General features: G+C 39.3%; 1 protein-coding gene across 2 annotated transcripts in view; it reads left to right on the top strand.

Annotated features, from left to right (window-relative positions):
- LOC101847707 (dnaJ homolog subfamily C member 13) overlaps positions 1 to 17,662 on the top strand; it is a 336,952-nt gene that overhangs the window by 99,717 nt on the left and 219,573 nt on the right. For both annotated transcript variants that reach the window (XM_005092779.3, XM_005092778.3), the window contains exons 13-16: positions 1,151 to 1,323; positions 8,436 to 8,535; positions 10,664 to 10,771; positions 16,199 to 16,354. In XM_005092779.3, the coding sequence (XP_005092836.1) occupies positions 1,151 to 1,323; positions 8,436 to 8,535; positions 10,664 to 10,771; positions 16,199 to 16,354 (537 nt within the window). The remainder of the gene's footprint in view (positions 1 to 1,150; positions 1,324 to 8,435; positions 8,536 to 10,663; positions 10,772 to 16,198; positions 16,355 to 17,662) is intronic.

Here is a 17,662-nt window from a genome sequence, read left to right as displayed (position 1 = left end):
CGGGCATGAATTCTGTAGAACAGTAGGTAGACTTTAAGATTAACGATTAAGTCAAGTAATCAGCTGTGCTCGAAGAACGTACAACGTACTTGTTCAACGGGACTCTCAGAATGTCTGTTGCCATTAGTGCATTTACCAAGTTGCAATAGATGATCACCAACAGTTTCCTCTCATCTTATCTGTTCCCAAACATATTGTGCACAACCATAGATGATAGAGTGCGTCGGTCTTTTTGCTCTTTTCTTCCACTCATTCTATTCCTCTGTTGACGTAATTGCGATAGGGGAGTCCTTTATAAAACAGTCATGTTTCATCGCATTATCAGTGAATGCAAACCCCTGATCCCCAAGGGAGGTAACAGTCATCATCACCAAGTGCTAGATCTGCAACTGACATCGGGGATCATGATTCTCTATTTATTCCTTTGCTCGGATGCTCTTTAAAAAGCTACATTATCCTTATCTTTCCCAGTCACCCATCTGTTTATGCTCCCAAAGTAGGTTGCACTGGGCCTACCACTGTCTTGTTTGCCTTCAATTTTGCCAGTGATAACTCCTAAAAAACCACATTTCTGTTGCTTCTATTTTATTTTCAGTATATATATATTATAGCCTTTTCAGAAAACTTTCATTTTGGTAGTCATTGAAATGTTTCTATTTTTTCTGGATTGGGCTCATTTTATTGACACTATCCTTAGCCATTGCAATTCTTCACTTAATTCTGTGGATCATTTGGCATCAGATGTAATTATATGTCCTAGATATTCAAACTGTTGAACTTGTTTGATCTTTTCGCCTTTGCTTATGAAATTACAAACAGGATTAACTGGTTTTTTTTAAAATGTATCACGATGCGTTATGTTTTCTTCACATTCAACAATAACCCTTTAAGTAAGGTCACTTTCTGTTACAACAGTTTGTACAAAGCGATTGAAGGCTCTTTCCTGAACCTGCTATTAAAACTGTGTCATCGATGAGGTAACAGTAGTCACTAAAATATCAAGGAAATGAGATAATTGCATCCCTTTCTCACTTTGCACAGGTTTGCATAAATGGACACTTCATGTAAACGCACACTTTGGAGCCCTCTGGAGCATAGTACGTTTGGGCAGAGATTACTACATATTATACCTTTTGTCATCTTTTTGCAGGGTCTGTTTGCTCAGAATAAGGAGAAGCTGATCAACCTGGCACTGTCCTCATTAATTGAGCGTGAGGGTGACCAGGATAAAGTATCCAACGAGTGTTTGGAGGCACAGTTCCACGCCCTGCGACGCCTTGTAGCTTCTAAAGCTGGCTACCAGGGATTCACAGAGATACCGAGGTACATTTTGGGTTTCGGTGGTTGTTACACTATGGAAGACAACGGACAGAGTTTGTGAAATAGCATTCTCATGAGCTTCTGTTCCATAAGAAGTTTTCATAAGTTTTTGACTGATTAAATAACGCTCAAGTTTCTAGATTTATGATAAAATCATCAAAAGGAATCAAATTTCCCTACAGACATAGACTTCGCATGTTAAAATGTTTTTCAAGTTTGCAGTTTTAATATATTAAAGTTCTTTTTGATATTTGACTTTAAAAAACTGTTTTCTTTCTCTATCACTTGACAAACTTTATTTTTATTCTACTATACTGTACTGCTAAAGCAAGAACTGTAAGCGGGTCTTTAATCTACCATTTCTGTCTAAAATCCCAGAAAAGGTTGCTCAGTTTCAATGAAGGGGGAGGGCAACACCTGAAGGCTATCTTGCTTATTAGGGGATCAAATTTTACCATATTTCATATATATATAACAAGCATAATGAGGAGTCCTAAAATGCACAATCCAATTTGAGAAAAAACGTTTCGTTGCCTTGGAGGTGGCAGACATATTGGATTTTGTTGATATGTCTTTGGCAATGAATACCGCCTTTCTTTTTCATTGAAATAGGTTGTTATTTTGCATGCATTTAAGCAGACAATAGATCTACAAATGTGTCTATGAATTTTTCTTAAACGAATGATACACTTTTTAATGAATTTTTTCCTGAGGTAGTATTCAAGTTTACTGAAAATCCACACTCCAGACACCACCAAAATAAATCTATTCTGTGTATCGAAAATTTAACAGACAAATTTTTTAGTGTTACATCTTCTCTTCATTCTGTAGAAATTTTTATAAAGATTGGATAAAAAAATGGTGGAGTATATAGTCAAAAAAAGTATATAGAAAAACCGCGTTTGAGAAAAAGTTTTATAAAGAAAAAATGAAAAATAGACTTTAAGAGGACATGGTGGTGACTAATTAGATATGCCTGGTAGGTGAAAAAATAAGGCTAAAGGGGTTTCTCATGTGATGAAATAGTTGCAAGAGAGGCTGAAGAAGGCAAAAATGCAGACACCTAAAATTTCATGATTTTGACTCCCCCTACCCCTGCACATTATGAAGAAAATAATCTCTAGAATGTTATCAGTCAGCCCATAAAGAGTTTTACAACACACTCTATCGTATGATAAAGCTGTTGGAATCCTCAGTGACACTTATTTAACTTTTTACTCCCAGAACAATATACTTGGGGAACCTAAACAAATGGGTAACTGTGAAAGATCAGGGAAACGTAGCTTTTTTGAGAGCATCCGAGCAAAGGAATGAATGGAAAACCATGATCGCCGATGTCTGTCGCAGATCTGGTACTGGATGATGATGATGACCCCCAGAATTATTTCCCACATTTTGAAGGAATTTTTTCCAGATCTCGTGAAACACGTAACGGGGTAAAAAGTAAAGTTGTTCCCGCATCCGATCCGGACATTGGGGATTGCTTTGTTAGTTAGGCAACTTCCTGGGCCTGTGGCATATTATGGTAGGGTGGCCCGTAACGGGGTATACAGGCAAAATGTTCATAAAATGGTTAAAACTTCTGAGTCAAAATAAATTTATTTGCATTTGAAAGAGATTGCATTGGCAGTAATGTTTCATGCACTATGTAATCTGACGAGATGCTGGGACCATCCACCTAGGGAATAGGCTCCCATCGTCCACACAGGGTTAGAGAGTTAAAAGCGACAAATGGGATCTTTACCCACCACTTTCTTTCCACAAGAGTTCAAAAGCTCGGTGAGTCCATTGAAAATTTTCTACTTGACCCTTGGTGCTTGAGCACAGATAGTGATTTTACAGCTGTCTCTGCAAATGAATACAGAGATGGGATGACTGGAGATGCCTTTATTAATGGCCTTTCATCCTGTTTTATTCACTAATGATTCCTTGAGCCCCGATTCCTGTCTTTTGGCATCACAATCACCCAGGCACACTTCTTAGACTGCTCAAAGAGCGTCTAGCGCCTATACTAGTCCCCTGAATGCTGCAATGCAACTCACCGAAGCCACTACAAAGGCTAACATAGACACCATAGTAGCTGCTACCTACAAACCAGCATCACCAACATTTTCATGTCCTCAGAAAATGTGTTTCTTCTGTGGTCAGACTCAGACGTACCCTGACTGGAAACGATGCCCGGATCGGGACCGACACTGTAATAAATGTGGACAAAGGGGCCATTTCACTAGGTTTTGCAAGTCCTCAATCGTAACATCTTTGCTTGGGATGGTGTTGCCAGGCAGTCTGAGGTCAGCGATAGTTCCTGTTTCCAACGCCAGTCATTGATTCACCACCCTGATGGATACAAACAGCTCAGACAGCTTGATCAGGGAAGAAATCACCCGAAATCTGAACATACAAATGTCAAAGTCATTTCGAAAGGTCACAATGGCAACGAAAACACTCTCCATACAGTACCTCGGCCAGTGTGACATCGGCACAAAAATAGAGAGTTTTGCTGTCGGAACACTTGACCTGGCATAATTCATAAAATGTGCACGGGTGTTTTACTTGAGCAGGACCTTCAGAGATAACCCCCATTTTCTAATTTTTCTCATATTCGAGTATGGCAGCTCACATGCAGATCTCAAAATCTCTCTCAAAGATAGCCATTGTGCTGTTTCTGTGGTTTACAGTGCGGCCCATGTCTATTTTTCAAACTCATCATAAAACATAATAAGCATGCGCATTCTTTTACTTCAGTGCACGATTAATTGAATGTGATGTTTAAGTTATTTGCACTGTGTCTTTCTCTAAATTTCTGTTTTAAAGGTTGTAATGTTTAATGATTTTGTTATTGTTTTTGTATTTGTTTTTATGGAAGTGTCGAGGTAGAACCCAGTTGGGGACTACGTAGTCATGGTGTCTAGGTAGACCCCAATTGGGGACTGCGTAGTCGTAGTTTCTCAGTGGTACCCAGCCACCGTGGCTCCTGTAGACCCCAATCTATCATCATGTGTCTCTGTCTTGTTCCCTCCACTTTACACTCTAGTATAGTCTTGCAGATTAAGGAATGGCATTTTATGTGTCCAAAATACTGTAATTTTCTTGTTTTTATCTGTTGTAACAAATCTGGACTTGTGTTTAGAAGGTGGCAAACTTGTTCATTTCTCTTCGTCAATCTCTATGTCCAGTGCGTCCATAAAGTCCTGACACTGCACTGGGACCTATTTTTTTATATTTTAGTGTGTTTATTTCCCTTTGTTGTGCTTGGTTACAATATGAACATGTCTACTGATGCACACTTGCTGTGTTTTGAAACTACAATAAAATAGAGAAAAATTAGGCCACAGTGCAATGTCAAGATTTTGTGGACACACTTTCTATTTGCATAGGAGGGCCCACTTGGCAATTTTTGGTTGCCTAAAACTCCAAAACCACCCAACCATATGACTGTAAAATTTACAGGGTACGTTAGCGGTAGTTGAAGAGTGCACATGGCACATGTATATATTTATAACTTAATTTTTTCTTCTTTTTAATTTAAAAAAAAAATTGTTCCACAAGTGATTCTTTCTTTTTCTCCTTTAATTAAAATTTTTTTAAATGGCCGTTTTCGCTTTAAGCACTGCGAAAATTATCGATTTCTGTTTTGAGAGTATAGATCTAGACCTTATTACTTCTTTAAAAAAATTAACTGGGGATCAGAGGTCACAATCAAACATTTTTGGGGAGCACCTAGACATCATGACTACGTAGTCCCCAATTGGAGTTTACCTAGACACTTCCATGCAAAAGAACAAACTCATCAAACAATATCCTGACACAGAAAACTATCTTCACCGGTGTCTCCAAATCAGCTGTCCGCAAACATCACTCATCAAAGGAAGTTTCATCATGAGGCCTCCATATTTATTATGGAGGTCACTGCCATTGACATTGCATGTGACGCTGTGAAAAATTCTCCCAAATTATCTTTTCTCATTCTGTCCAATTCCTTGTCAAGTCTCACTTCTCTTACCAGTTTCATACTCTCGAACCCTAAAATCCCGCCTCTTAAATAGCCTAATAATGTTGATGGAGGCTTTAAACCCGTACCATTTTCAAACCCTAAAATAGTTGAATTACAGTTAAAGTTTCCCCCTCTTTGACGAAACAGAGAAAGCATATTGTGTTTGCATGGCTACCTAGCCATGTAGGCATCTGAGCAGGTTGATCTTCTGGTGAAGGAATTTTTGTCCCTCCTGTTCGGATCAACAGAAAACACTTTTCCACGTTCAGACTTAAAAATAAGGTTAAGAGTCTTTCTCCAGTCTGGAGGAGGAGCAGTGGGGTGAACAAGTGAGTAATTAACTACCCAATATAATGCTCAAGTTTGGTCCACAAAACCTTCAAGTCTGTCCAGAAGAGACAAAGTTAAGGCAGCCGGTATTTTCACACCATGTCGTGGAAATAAAATCTATGCCGAAAAAAAGAGACCACTCCCGACCACATATTGTCAACGACCAGTGAAAACTCTTTCCAAACTCATAAAATCATTGCTCTGGACTGGCCTGCAAGACCAACAAGCCTTAACGGAACAGAACATCTGTAAGATGACCTTGACTGGAGGATTAGAATAGGTCGCACTCCGTATAAGCTCATCAAATACATAAGGCTGCACCGCACAAGGAATTGCAGGAGATTCTTCAGACAATCATAAGGAAATTAATTCAGTCAATGAACAGACGTATTGTATAGGTAATTCAAGCTGGAAGAAGCCACAGGAAATACTGAGCAAACTTTGATTTGGATTTTGCAAGGGCCAGTGTGAATACAATTATTTCCCTTGAATGGGGAATTGAAAGACATTTGTCAATTCTTTTCATGTCACGTTGGCAGAAAATGAATAAAGATCGCATGTAACAAATTTCTCTTGGCTCTGTTGAATAGTAAATGAGTTATTGTATTTTTAAGGTGGGTGTGACAGAACTTTTGCAACACTGTATATCTCACATGGACCCCAATCCTTTGGGATCCGTGTGTGACATCTCCTTTGGTGTATCTTCCCCGTCTCCTTCCTTCTCACTTCCTTCTTCTGTCTTCTCCGCTGACATCATCTGCAGCAAAACTAGATGTCTTCCATCCCACAGAGTGGGAGCCTTGTTGACCGTGAGGTGCGGCCTGTGCGGAGGGAAACTGGATACTTAGTGGTTGAATTGAATTGAGACCAGTTTGCGGACTGTCCCTCGCCAACACACTTCTTTGGCTCTCATCAATCTATATGATTACCCCAGCTGATAGCATTCTGAAACAACCTAACTTCCTTGGAAGCATACAGTGCAAGCTGCCATTTTATAGGTGCTAAATACACGGACAAACGAACTAGGTCTTTCACTGTCTATGGCCAGGTACCTATTACCACCTGAGGGAAGTGAGGAAAATTTGTCTTAAGTCACTTTCCTAAGAACACAACATCGGGCCTGAGACCCCTGAACCCGCCACCTCACGATTACGAGTCCGCTAGCTAACCACTAGACTACTGACACCACTAAAACAAATACTGACCCCAGTTCACAATGTTCCCAAAAAGTCTCGGCTTGCGGGAGCTGACTGCTTAGACGCACAAACAAAACCCAACAGGAAAAAAGGACCTTTATGGCTGCAAGGGTTTGGTTGAAGCTGGCCGGATTCCTCTTCAGTGTAGGGAGATCATACTTGAAAATACTATTGTATTCACGTTTGAATTGTGTCGTCCTCCTGCCTCGGTTCGGGCATCTTATTTGGTCATTGACGTGTGACCCTCTGTGCCGATCCCTCTGCACTGCTTCAAGTGTCAAAGGTCAGACCATAGCCAGTTGTTTGTAGACGAATAGCCTTGTTTCCTCTTTGTAGAAAGACCGAGTATCCTGAAAAGGAATGCAAGACTAGTTCTTGCTGTGTCAATTGCCATGGCCAGCACACTGCTTTCAGCAAGGAGTACCCAACTTGGCTCCATGAATGCTCCATCCAAGAATACAAAGCGCAAAATGGCTGCTCCTGTAGAAAAACTGTCTGCCCAACAGTTGTAATCCAGGTCCCTGGCCAGTCATATGCGAAGGCAGCCTGGCCAATCACAAGGATGGTTAGCACTTCAACTGCCAACCTCACACAGCCCATGGTCGAAAGCTATATCTCCAATGTGTTGGAGAAACACAGGAGCAAGCAATTGAACAGCAAACTCCACAGTGTTATGCCCAAACTGGGCCCATAAAAGCCTTCAGGCCTTTTCAGAAGAACCGAAGTTGTTTTACTAGTTCACTAAATAAAAACCTCCTGCAGGGAGATGAGAAGCCCTTTTGTATTGGATGCGATACAGGTTTTGCACATACCAACAGAAAGTCCAGACTTTGGAGAGATTCAAAGAATTTTTTTGATCCCATCAGAATTCTTGATTTTACAAAGGCCATTAGGGTTTATTAAGAAATGCAGATAGTTGTTATTTTAAAAACATTTAGAAAATGTAAATTTGCTGTTTTTAGAACTAAATTTTTGCTGTAAAATGTTGAACCTAACCACAGAATAAAATCAAAGCGTGCCGTGAGCTGGCATGAAAACATCTGACTTTTGTTTCATGGAATCATATGAAATTTTGTTGTTGTAAACACCGTAAAATTCTTACTAAGCTTAACTAGACAGGAAGGAAATGATTTAAATGCAATAATTGAAAGAATTTTGTTCTCCATTCTTGATCCCAACAGAATTCTCGATTTTATAATGGTCTTTACTCTAAAATGTAAATAGTGTTATTTTAGATTATAAATTGCTGCTTCTAAAACTGAATTTTTAATGTATATTCTTAGATACTTCCACCATTCTGACTTGCAAAGTAAATCTATACCAGCTGTGAATTGATGTGAAAACAACCAGCTTGTGTCCAACAACAGGCTCATATGACCTTATGCAGTTGTGAGTGTAGTAAAACTTTTGCAAAATTAATATTTTCTTTGTTTTATTGGAAAGTGCAAAGAGCTTTTTTAAAAGTGGAAATGCGCTATGAAATGCAATTTATTATTGTTTGTTATTGCTTTCCTGCCATTCAATGTGGCTTGTTAAAGGGAGCTCTTTACTCATACAAATCTGCCCTTCTGTTGTACAAAAAATCTGTCTGGCAGGATGAGAGAGAAGGTGGGTCTGAAAGTGGTGAAGGCGCTCAAGAGAAACAGTGACGCTATAACACATGCTGCTCTTGACATGTTGTGTGCACTCATGCAGGTGAGGGATTGCTACACTTCTTAGGTTTGGTTTTTATGATACATTTTTTCACATCTAGTCTCTTTTGCTCTAACAAAAGGCACTTGTGACTGGCGTCTGGGGTGTCGTGATTATACTCCTCACTGTCGTATGCAGAAGATATTAGTTCTGTTCCTGAATGTAGAAGGTATTTTTCCAGAACAGTATATTTCCTATACATCTGTCTGCTTAAAGACTGTATCTCTCTGTTTTCCTTGACAGGGTCAAGGCAGCACAAATGATGTAAATTGTATTGATGGGGTTGTAAAACATGTCCAATCATTATACTATACAGTCTGTCACAGCTCTTGTATGTTTGTACTTAAATGTTTGCATTTTAGTCCATGTGTTTAGGGGATGTTCCCATTATGGGTAAACAAAGATCAAGTGGAAGAAGTTTCTGTAACCTATCAAATGATGAGACATGACTGTATGTCTCTGATCTGTTTCGCAGTGTGTGGTTTAAGGATATCTCTGGTAGGTCCTGCTTCTTTCTTTTCCTCTTCCGTCTGCTAATTCTACCTGTCTGTATTGATTTTTCCTTGCACTAAATTATTATGTCAGTGTGCTTCTCATTACTCATAACTTTTTAACTCTTCACTCTTCATCCATATTTTTCCCATTGACCCATAGCATATCACACAATTTACTTTTGTGGTCTTTTTTTTTACATTAAGTTTGGCTAGTGATTGGGGATGCTCCACTGTCTTATGAGTTGATCCTATTACTACTTATCTCTTTTCTTATTATGCTGTTGCTTCTTTGTGAAATGAAATGGTACTACTGTTGTTTCACAGGGTGTCTAAATAAAGAGGACCCACTTAAAGGGCAATAACTCGTCCATCTTCACACTAATTTCGACAAAACTTGGAACAAATAAAATTTGCAAATGTGAAGAAAATTGATCTACATGTTTGAGAAATATCAAAGTTAAAAAATTTCAATCAAAATTGGGTAAAATGCATTATTTTACTTCATAGCAATGTTTTTTTTTTTGGTGCTGAAAATTTCCTAGAAGTTTGGGGAAAAGGTGCTGTAGAGGCCTGATTCCAGTGGGATGGGGGGCCACACCCCACACATCTAGAGTGGTCCTTGTAGGGTTGTAAGAAAGGGGGGGGGGGGGTGAGGGTCTACGGAAGCAACCCAGAAACTATTCAATAGTTAAAAACTCAATGTTGAAAATGACGTTCAAAGAATGGACCTAGAATCTTGCCACATGGTTATTCAAAATTTCCAGTGGCATACTGGAGCTTGTAGGGAGATAAATGGTCAACACCTGAAGATTTAAATAGACATCACCATGATGTTTGGCAAGATCAATTTTGTTTAAATGTGTTCTTCAATGCACAAGTAGTGACTATTTGAAATGGAACAGTATTGTTGATTTTAAAGAAGTTAAAAAATTTTGCGTTTCACTGGATTATTGTTGAAATTTTTAGAATTTGATGTTTTCCTAAGAATTTTGTTGATTTCATTCACATTGACAAATACAACGTCCTCATAACTGGATTTTATTTTTTCGAAGTTTTGTTGAAATTGGTCCAAAGATATTAACCAAGTTATTGCCCTTTAAATGGGTCCTTTTTTTTGACACTCGGTTATTTCAGTCCTACTAATTGCTGTCTGGAGCCGCTCGTAGACTAATATTTTTATTATTTTGCCTTATACTTTTTTAAAGTAATTTTTTTAAAACTTGTTAACAAAACTGGCCTAAAATCATAAGCCTGGACAGAATTGACCTCTTTGTGAGGACAGCTCATTTGTTATGAACCGGAAGTTGGATGAAGCAGACAAACAATATCTGATCATTTATTTTTTGTTTGGCAGTTCTTAAATTGTAGAACCTGGCTTTGTTTTTGTACTCTATCCCGTGCCAACCTGCCATCCCCCCTCCATTTTTCACCCCACCCAGGTGTAAAAGGGGTAGATGTACCAAATAAAGACAGTGATGATTTTGTGAATGTAGGTAGTTCGCACGTAACAGGCTGCAGCATCTGTAAGAGTTGATGGCCTCTGGACGGCTCCGGACAGCAATTATTAGGACCTGGTTATTTAAATTACAGCTCAACAGCACTTTCTAAAACTCAAAATAATTTACTGTTTGATGCAGCCCATGCACGACAACTATGACCTAAGACAGGAGCAGCTCAACAAGACGTCACTTATGTCTTCTAGAAAGTTCCTGGAGACCCTTCTCGAGATGTTCAACGAACATGTGGTATGTGCTTCACCGCTATTCCTCTCTGGTATTTTTCTGGTTTATCCTGACCATTTTTGAAAATACACTATGTTCGAACTTATGTAGTAGTTTCAAGTACAGTAAAACTCTTATACTAGACTATGTTAAACATCAAAATCAAATAAATAACGCTTCTCGTTATGGAAAGTGAACATAAATAAAATGATTTTAAAAAAGAAATTACCACTTTAATAACCCCCAGTGCGGAAATTTGGCTCTTATCAGCCAGTGTAAGGGGACTGCGAGGAAATGTCTGCCATTAAAATTCAAATAACTCAAATAATTGTAAATTATTTAAGTGAAATATTTAGTTTAATTAAATTCAGGGACTGGGTGTGTCAATGTGTAAAACAAATTGAACCAGTCATTTTGGAATTATAACATTTTAAAAGAAAGCTCCTGAAGTTGGGAAAAAAATAAAAACAGAATTAATGTGGAAAATTTCAATCACATGCTCATGCATTGACATTTTTGCTTCAAAGTCAAAGCTATATCTACACTAACATTTGACATCAAATTGTGTATAAAAATTTTAATCAAAGTGATAGATCGTAGGACAGCCCTCCAGGTTATAACTGTGTGGGTCACCCAGCACAGACCAGTCGCAATCTGCTCTGTATGAGGTGGGTTCAATAAGTCTTTGGTCTGGGTATGAAGAAATCATGGTAGAGTTGGGTATGAAAATTTATGGTAGAGTAATAATTGCCAGCCTTTAGACAATTTCTTTGGAACACACCATGCAAATTTTCGGGAAAATCTGACTATAAAAAGGCACTAGGCAGCGTGATCAATGAAACCATGCACAAAAACAAAACGTTTGGTTTTTCTTTTCTGAAGCTGTGCCATGGAGCCTGTTGAATGTCACTCAGTTATCAAGTTTTTACACTTGCAAGGAAAAATCACTTTCAGACATTTTTCAGGAAATGGTCCAAGTTTATGGTGACGAATGTCCTCATTATAATACTGTGACATGCTGGGTAAGAAAATTGAAATCTGGATTCATGTCGGTGAGGGATGAAGATCGTGAAGGGCGCTCACCCTTTGTGGTAACTGAAGAGAATGTATCCGTAGTGAAGAAACGTATAACAGTTCAACAGCTCTCAAGTGAAACGGGAATCAGTGTAGGGTCAATTGAATCGATTCTTTATGACTATCTTAACAGGAATAAGGTGTCTGCACAGTGGGTACCCTGCCTTTTGACAATTGAGCAAAAGAAGCGGAGGGTTGAGTTCTGCAAAACCCTCCTTCGAATTGAGTTCGATGACACAAATTTCTTTATAAACATGGTGACTAAGGATGAAGGCAAAGGTAACGCCGTCAAGTGGAAAGGTCATGCTGTCGTGTTTGTGGGATTGTGAAGGTATCATCATGACTGTCTGCCTGGAAAATGGAAAAACAGTCATAGGGGACTACTATTCAGGTTTGCTGATAAAACTGCTGTCTGAATTGGTAAAAAAAAGGCCTGGAAAACTTCGTAATGGGGTCCTCCTACTACATGACAACGCCGCTGCGCTCAGGGCAAAACAAACAGTCCAGACAGCAGAACAGTGAAGCTTTGAAATCCTGCCAAACCCAGATTATTCACCCCACCTAGCCCCTTCATTTTTTTTTTCTGTTTCCTAATCTTAAAAAATCACTGAAAGGACGTTGTTTCCATGACAACGAGGCCACCATTGAAGCCGTGGAAGACTGGTTCGGGGCCCTTTCTGGGTCTTTTTTTTTTTCAAGAACCTTTGAAGGTCAAAGAGAGATGGCAGAAATGTGTTACTCTGCATGGTGACTATGTAGAGAAATGAAAGTATGTGTGCCAAGTTGCAAAGCTCTATCTTTATTCCTTCATATCATTGCCGTTGTACACAGACCTTTCTGCCTGTGTACACCAATCACAGGTTAACATCTATTAAACATGTTAGATTTCCAAAATAGTTCTTCCTGGCAACCATCACAACAACACGTTTTGTCAATAGCTAAAGACTTTAACGTGATGCTGTATAAGACAGGTCTGTATGAGCATCAACAGTGCTGATGACCAAATTGAAATTTGTGTCTTGAAAAATCTGTATACGGGAAAACTCAAGTGCCATTGAAGACATAGTGAACAATGTTTTCTTGCACGAGACACCAGAATTAGATCTTTGTGTGCCATGCTTTGACAAGTCAAGTTTTCCATTGGTTACTTTTCAACATCCCGAAAAAATCGCCAGTGACCACATTTAACCCAACTCAAACAACTTCTACCACTTCTGGAGAGTCCCTTTCGGTTCCAACAAGTTCTCTTGATGCTACGTCGCAGTGTGACATAACTGAAATTTCAGTTATTAGGTATTAGACTTAAACAACTTTAGTTTTTTGTATTAGATTAAGCTTGAATGTTACTTTACTGTGTCAAAAAATGATTACAATAGGGTAATTCTGAGAGTTTTGGTGATTTATTGAAATACCCCCAAAAACACCAGTCTTCAATGCTTGTGACTGGTGAAAGGGCCCAGTCGCAAGTGAGTTAAAACATTTGTACATATGTTGTCTCAGTCTTGTGTGTTGTGTCTTTAGTCTGAAGATAATCACTTGTTCTTGGCGGGACAGCTCATGGTAGCCACCCGGTGTCTGAGGTGCTTTAAATAGTGTATTTATAATAGTTTTTATTTCTGTGTAGTTAACGCTGTTGTCTGGTTGCTCTTTCTGTGCTCCTAATTTGGCCATCCTGTGTGCTTGCTCATTTCCTAAGACACCACAATGTGATGGAATCCACTGCAGCATGATCCTCAGACATGGGATGTCCTCACTCAGTTTCTTTTCGTAGCCTTGGTAGTTTGCCAGAAGTGATTGCCTGCAGTACTGACATGGCATCTGTTAGGAACACTATTTGGCTTTGGGGGTCTACCACATTCTTGATGATGTTTGCTGCATGTATTAGAGCCTCCGTCTCTGCCCTGTAGTTTGTACAATGTCGCCCTGTTTGGACTGTCTCTGCTTGTCGTCGTTCATTTGGGAATTGTACGTACACTCCGGCTCCTCCTCTTTTCACAGCATCAGTGGCAGATCCATCTGTATAGATCCTTATCCATGCTTCTCGTGGGTATCTTTGTTCAAGCATGGACAGGGTGAGGGACTTCTTGCTCAGGTCGCTGTGGTCATCTTTTGTGGTGAACATAGGAATGGACGTGTGTATAATTATGTTTGTGTTTGTCTTTTCCCATGATGGTGCCTCTGAGGTGTGGTTCAGCATGTTCACTGTGGCTGGTAGATGGTCCTGTAGGGATATTTGGATTTTTCTGCTTTCTTTGATGAAGTTGGATCTTTTTAGTCTTGTGGTGTTTGAACCACCTTCCTGTCTTCATTGACAATTTTGTACAAAATATTCCTTCAACTCAAGGTTTGTGTTGGATCTTCCCATACCGATCCTCACCAACAGGAAGAAGGTGTTTCCCAGGGCTGCATCCTTTCCCCTTTCCTCTTTGAAATTGAAATAAATTCCATCACTAAGGCCCTCCAAAACAACATAGACAGCTCCTTATACTTTCTGATATGCTGAGGAACCAGAAATCCTTAAGTAAGATCTATGGAAAGACAGCTGCTGACGGATGCTTGTTCATCATCATTATCATTGCCTTTCTCACCCTTGATCAAGATACGAACAAATACTTTCCACCTTTTCCTACCATGAGCTAATTGCTTGATGTTATCCCATGTCTTTCCACTTTTCTGTACATCCTTTTCCGTGACTCTTCTCTAGGTTCCACGTGATCTTCCCCTTGATCTTTTACCCTGTGGGTTCCAATCTAACGCTTTCAATGCTACACAGCTGCTTGACTTCCTGAAAATGTGTCCAATCCATCACCAACGCCTTCTTCCCTCCTCATATCTGACTGAGCTCTGTCTCGTTCTTCTTAATACTTCCTCATTGGTGATCCTGTCTGTCCATCTAATCCTCAGTAACTTCCTCAGACACTTGTTCAAGAAAACCTGGATTCTCTTTATGCCCGTCTGAGATTCATAATCCATGTCTCACATCCATAAAACAAGGCTGACTTGTCATTTGAGTTAAAATTCCTCAGCTTTGTTCGTTGTGAGATATCCCTGGTCCTCCAAATCCTGTTCAAAGAAGTAAATGCAGTCTGTGCCTTTCCAATGCGGGACTTTATTTCTGAAGGATTCAACATCTTGTAGTGCATTTCCAATGTTTACTCTGTATGTATGTATGTATAGTATAAGGTTTTACGGCGCTCGCAACTGCTAAGGTCATATGAGCGCGCAATGTTTACTCTGACAAAAAACCCTCTTTTTCTCGAAACTGCTGTGACCAAAAAAAAAGGCGTTTTGACAGCTTACGGCTGTGCATATTAAACATATCCCCCGACACATGAATGTCTTCTTTCGAGATAAGAAAGACGATTTTGTATTGGACATTGACTCTATACTATCAGACATAAAGTGACAGAATGCCTGGACTTTGGAGAGACTGAAAGAACAATTTTTAATATAATTATATAGGATAAATTTAAAGAATTTGTTCTCTGTCCTTGATCCCAATAGAATTCTCGTTTTTTACAAAGGTCTTTATGGGATAATATAAACTGTTCATATGAATATGTTAAAGTGAATTTTCACGATATTATATTGATGTAACCAATTTGGACCCGCAAAATATAATCGAGCCATGTTATGAACATGAAAACAACAAACTTATGTCCCGTGCCTTCATGTGACCTTACACAGTTGCGAGCACCCTAAAACTTTTAACTAAACTAAACTGAAAGTGTTTACCTCGGATTAAAAAATTTGAAGTTTATAATTTTTAATGATTAAGTCAGATTTATTTTATAGCTGTAGAATGAAGATTCTCCACATCTTGATTTTTTTAAAGGCACAAGCCTCTTTATGAGTATCAGGTCTTTGCACATTAGTTTTTGCTTGTTTCCGTCTCCAGCAGTCTCAGACTTGGTAACAATCCTTATAATTTGGTTGCAGACTTGGTAACAATCCCCATAGCAGTGTCAGACTTGGTAACAATCCCCATAGCAGTGTCAGACTTGGTAACAATCCCCATAGCAGTGTCAGACTTGGTAACAATCCTCATAGCAGTGTCAGACTTGGTAACAATCCCCATAGCAGTGTCAGACTTGGTAACAATCCCCATAGCAGTGTCAGACTTGGTAACAATCCTCATAGCAGTGTCAGACTTGGTAACAATCCCCATAGCAGTGTCAGACTTGGTAACAATCCCCATAGCAGTGTCAGACTTGGTAACAATCCCCATAGCAGTGTCAGACTTGGTAACAATCCTCATAACAGTCTCAGACTTTGTAGCAATCCCCATGACAGTCTTACACTTGGTAGCAATCCCCATAACACAGTCTCAGACTTGATTACAATCCTCATAACACAGTTTTTGTTGTCATGCCACAGGTGCACAGCACTGGTGCCTTGGTGATTGCGGCCATGCTGGACTTCCTGACTTATGCTTTGTGTGCTCCGTACAGTGAGACCACAGATGGCACCCAGTTTGATCAGCTTTTGGAGATGGTAGCAGCTAATGGCAGGGTGGTGTTCAAGCTATTTCAGGTCAGAGAAAAAAATGATCTTTTACCTTTCAGGTTAGAGGACAGGATGTCCTGCGATGTCCATTTTTTGAGAAAATGAGCTTTTTGCTGCTTTTTTTGGTCTAGACCAAGCCACATATTTTCATCATTTGGAAAAATCTAAAAACCATCATCGTCCATCTCATTGCTCGAGAGAAAAAAGATGTTTTGAGGTGACTACTGATGAAGAAAAAAATGATTTATTGGTAATAGTCCATTTCAATAGTCTCAGTAGCAAAGGCCAGCAATGCAGAATACTTGTGTCTCTCATATCGGTTGACAAGATCAAGAACAGATGTCTTCGCCAGACTGAATATGAAGGGAAACTCCACCGTTATGACTATTTCTACTCCATCGGAGTGGAAAGATGTGGAGCTGCTGTTACAGTCCCCACCTGCTTCCCTGCACTTCTGCCAGTATTTGGCATGACCAAGGCTGGTTTTACATAAATTGGGAATCTTCATGCCTTACTTTGTAAAAAAAAAAAAAATGGACTAACCGATGAACTGTAGGTATATAAATCTTTCTGCATTTCAACACCCGAGATAATGAATATGGCGTTCGTTGTTCCCAAATCGCATTTCTAAAACCTCTGGTCTTATCTTGTTTCTCATTCTTGATGTCGGTATTCTCAGTGGTACATTTAAGTTTCATTGTGTGATTTCTTTTCTTCTTCTCTGCATTCCCCTGCTAGATATTAGGGTTGTCGACTGCTTGTTTTTCAACCTGCAGTGTAACTGATTTTGATGTATGCCACAGTTTTTCCAGCATAGTAGGGCCCAAGCCCTCAGGCCACCACATTCCGATTACGAAGTTACTTTATATAATTTTATACTATTAGAGTACTTCCAATTCGTCACCCGAATCACGTACGATCGTAACCGACATATCACCCGTAATCGAGTTAATAATACAACCCGATTACAATTTTTACATTCTAAATTCTGTCAAAATCTGGATTCGATACCTTTAATAGTCTCCGAGATACACGTGGTTCGTGAGGTATCGTATGCATCCTCTTGAATATAATTCAGAATCATGGACTAACGCAAGGGATGATATGCTGGTACGTGGATTGTCTCTTCCATCGTTTGTAAACTTGTATGCTCATGTTGTTAAGTCACGCACTAACGTAAGATCACTATTAAGCATTAATCTATGTGATTGCTGGGTTGAATTAATTTCATGACCATTACACATAAACTTTCTCTCTCTCTCTCTCTCTCTCTCTCTGTGTCTCTCTGTCTCTCTCTCTCTCTCTCTCTCTCTCTCTCTCTCTTTCTCTCTCTCT

The sequence above is a fragment of the Aplysia californica genome, unplaced genomic scaffold, assembly GCF_000002075.1.
Source record: "Aplysia californica isolate F4 #8 unplaced genomic scaffold, AplCal3.0 scaffold00052, whole genome shotgun sequence".
NCBI classification, from domain to species: domain Eukaryota; kingdom Metazoa; phylum Mollusca; class Gastropoda; order Aplysiida; family Aplysiidae; genus Aplysia; species Aplysia californica.
The sequence above is the reverse complement of the archived record's forward strand: the minus strand, read 5'-3'. Positions and strand labels throughout refer to the sequence as shown.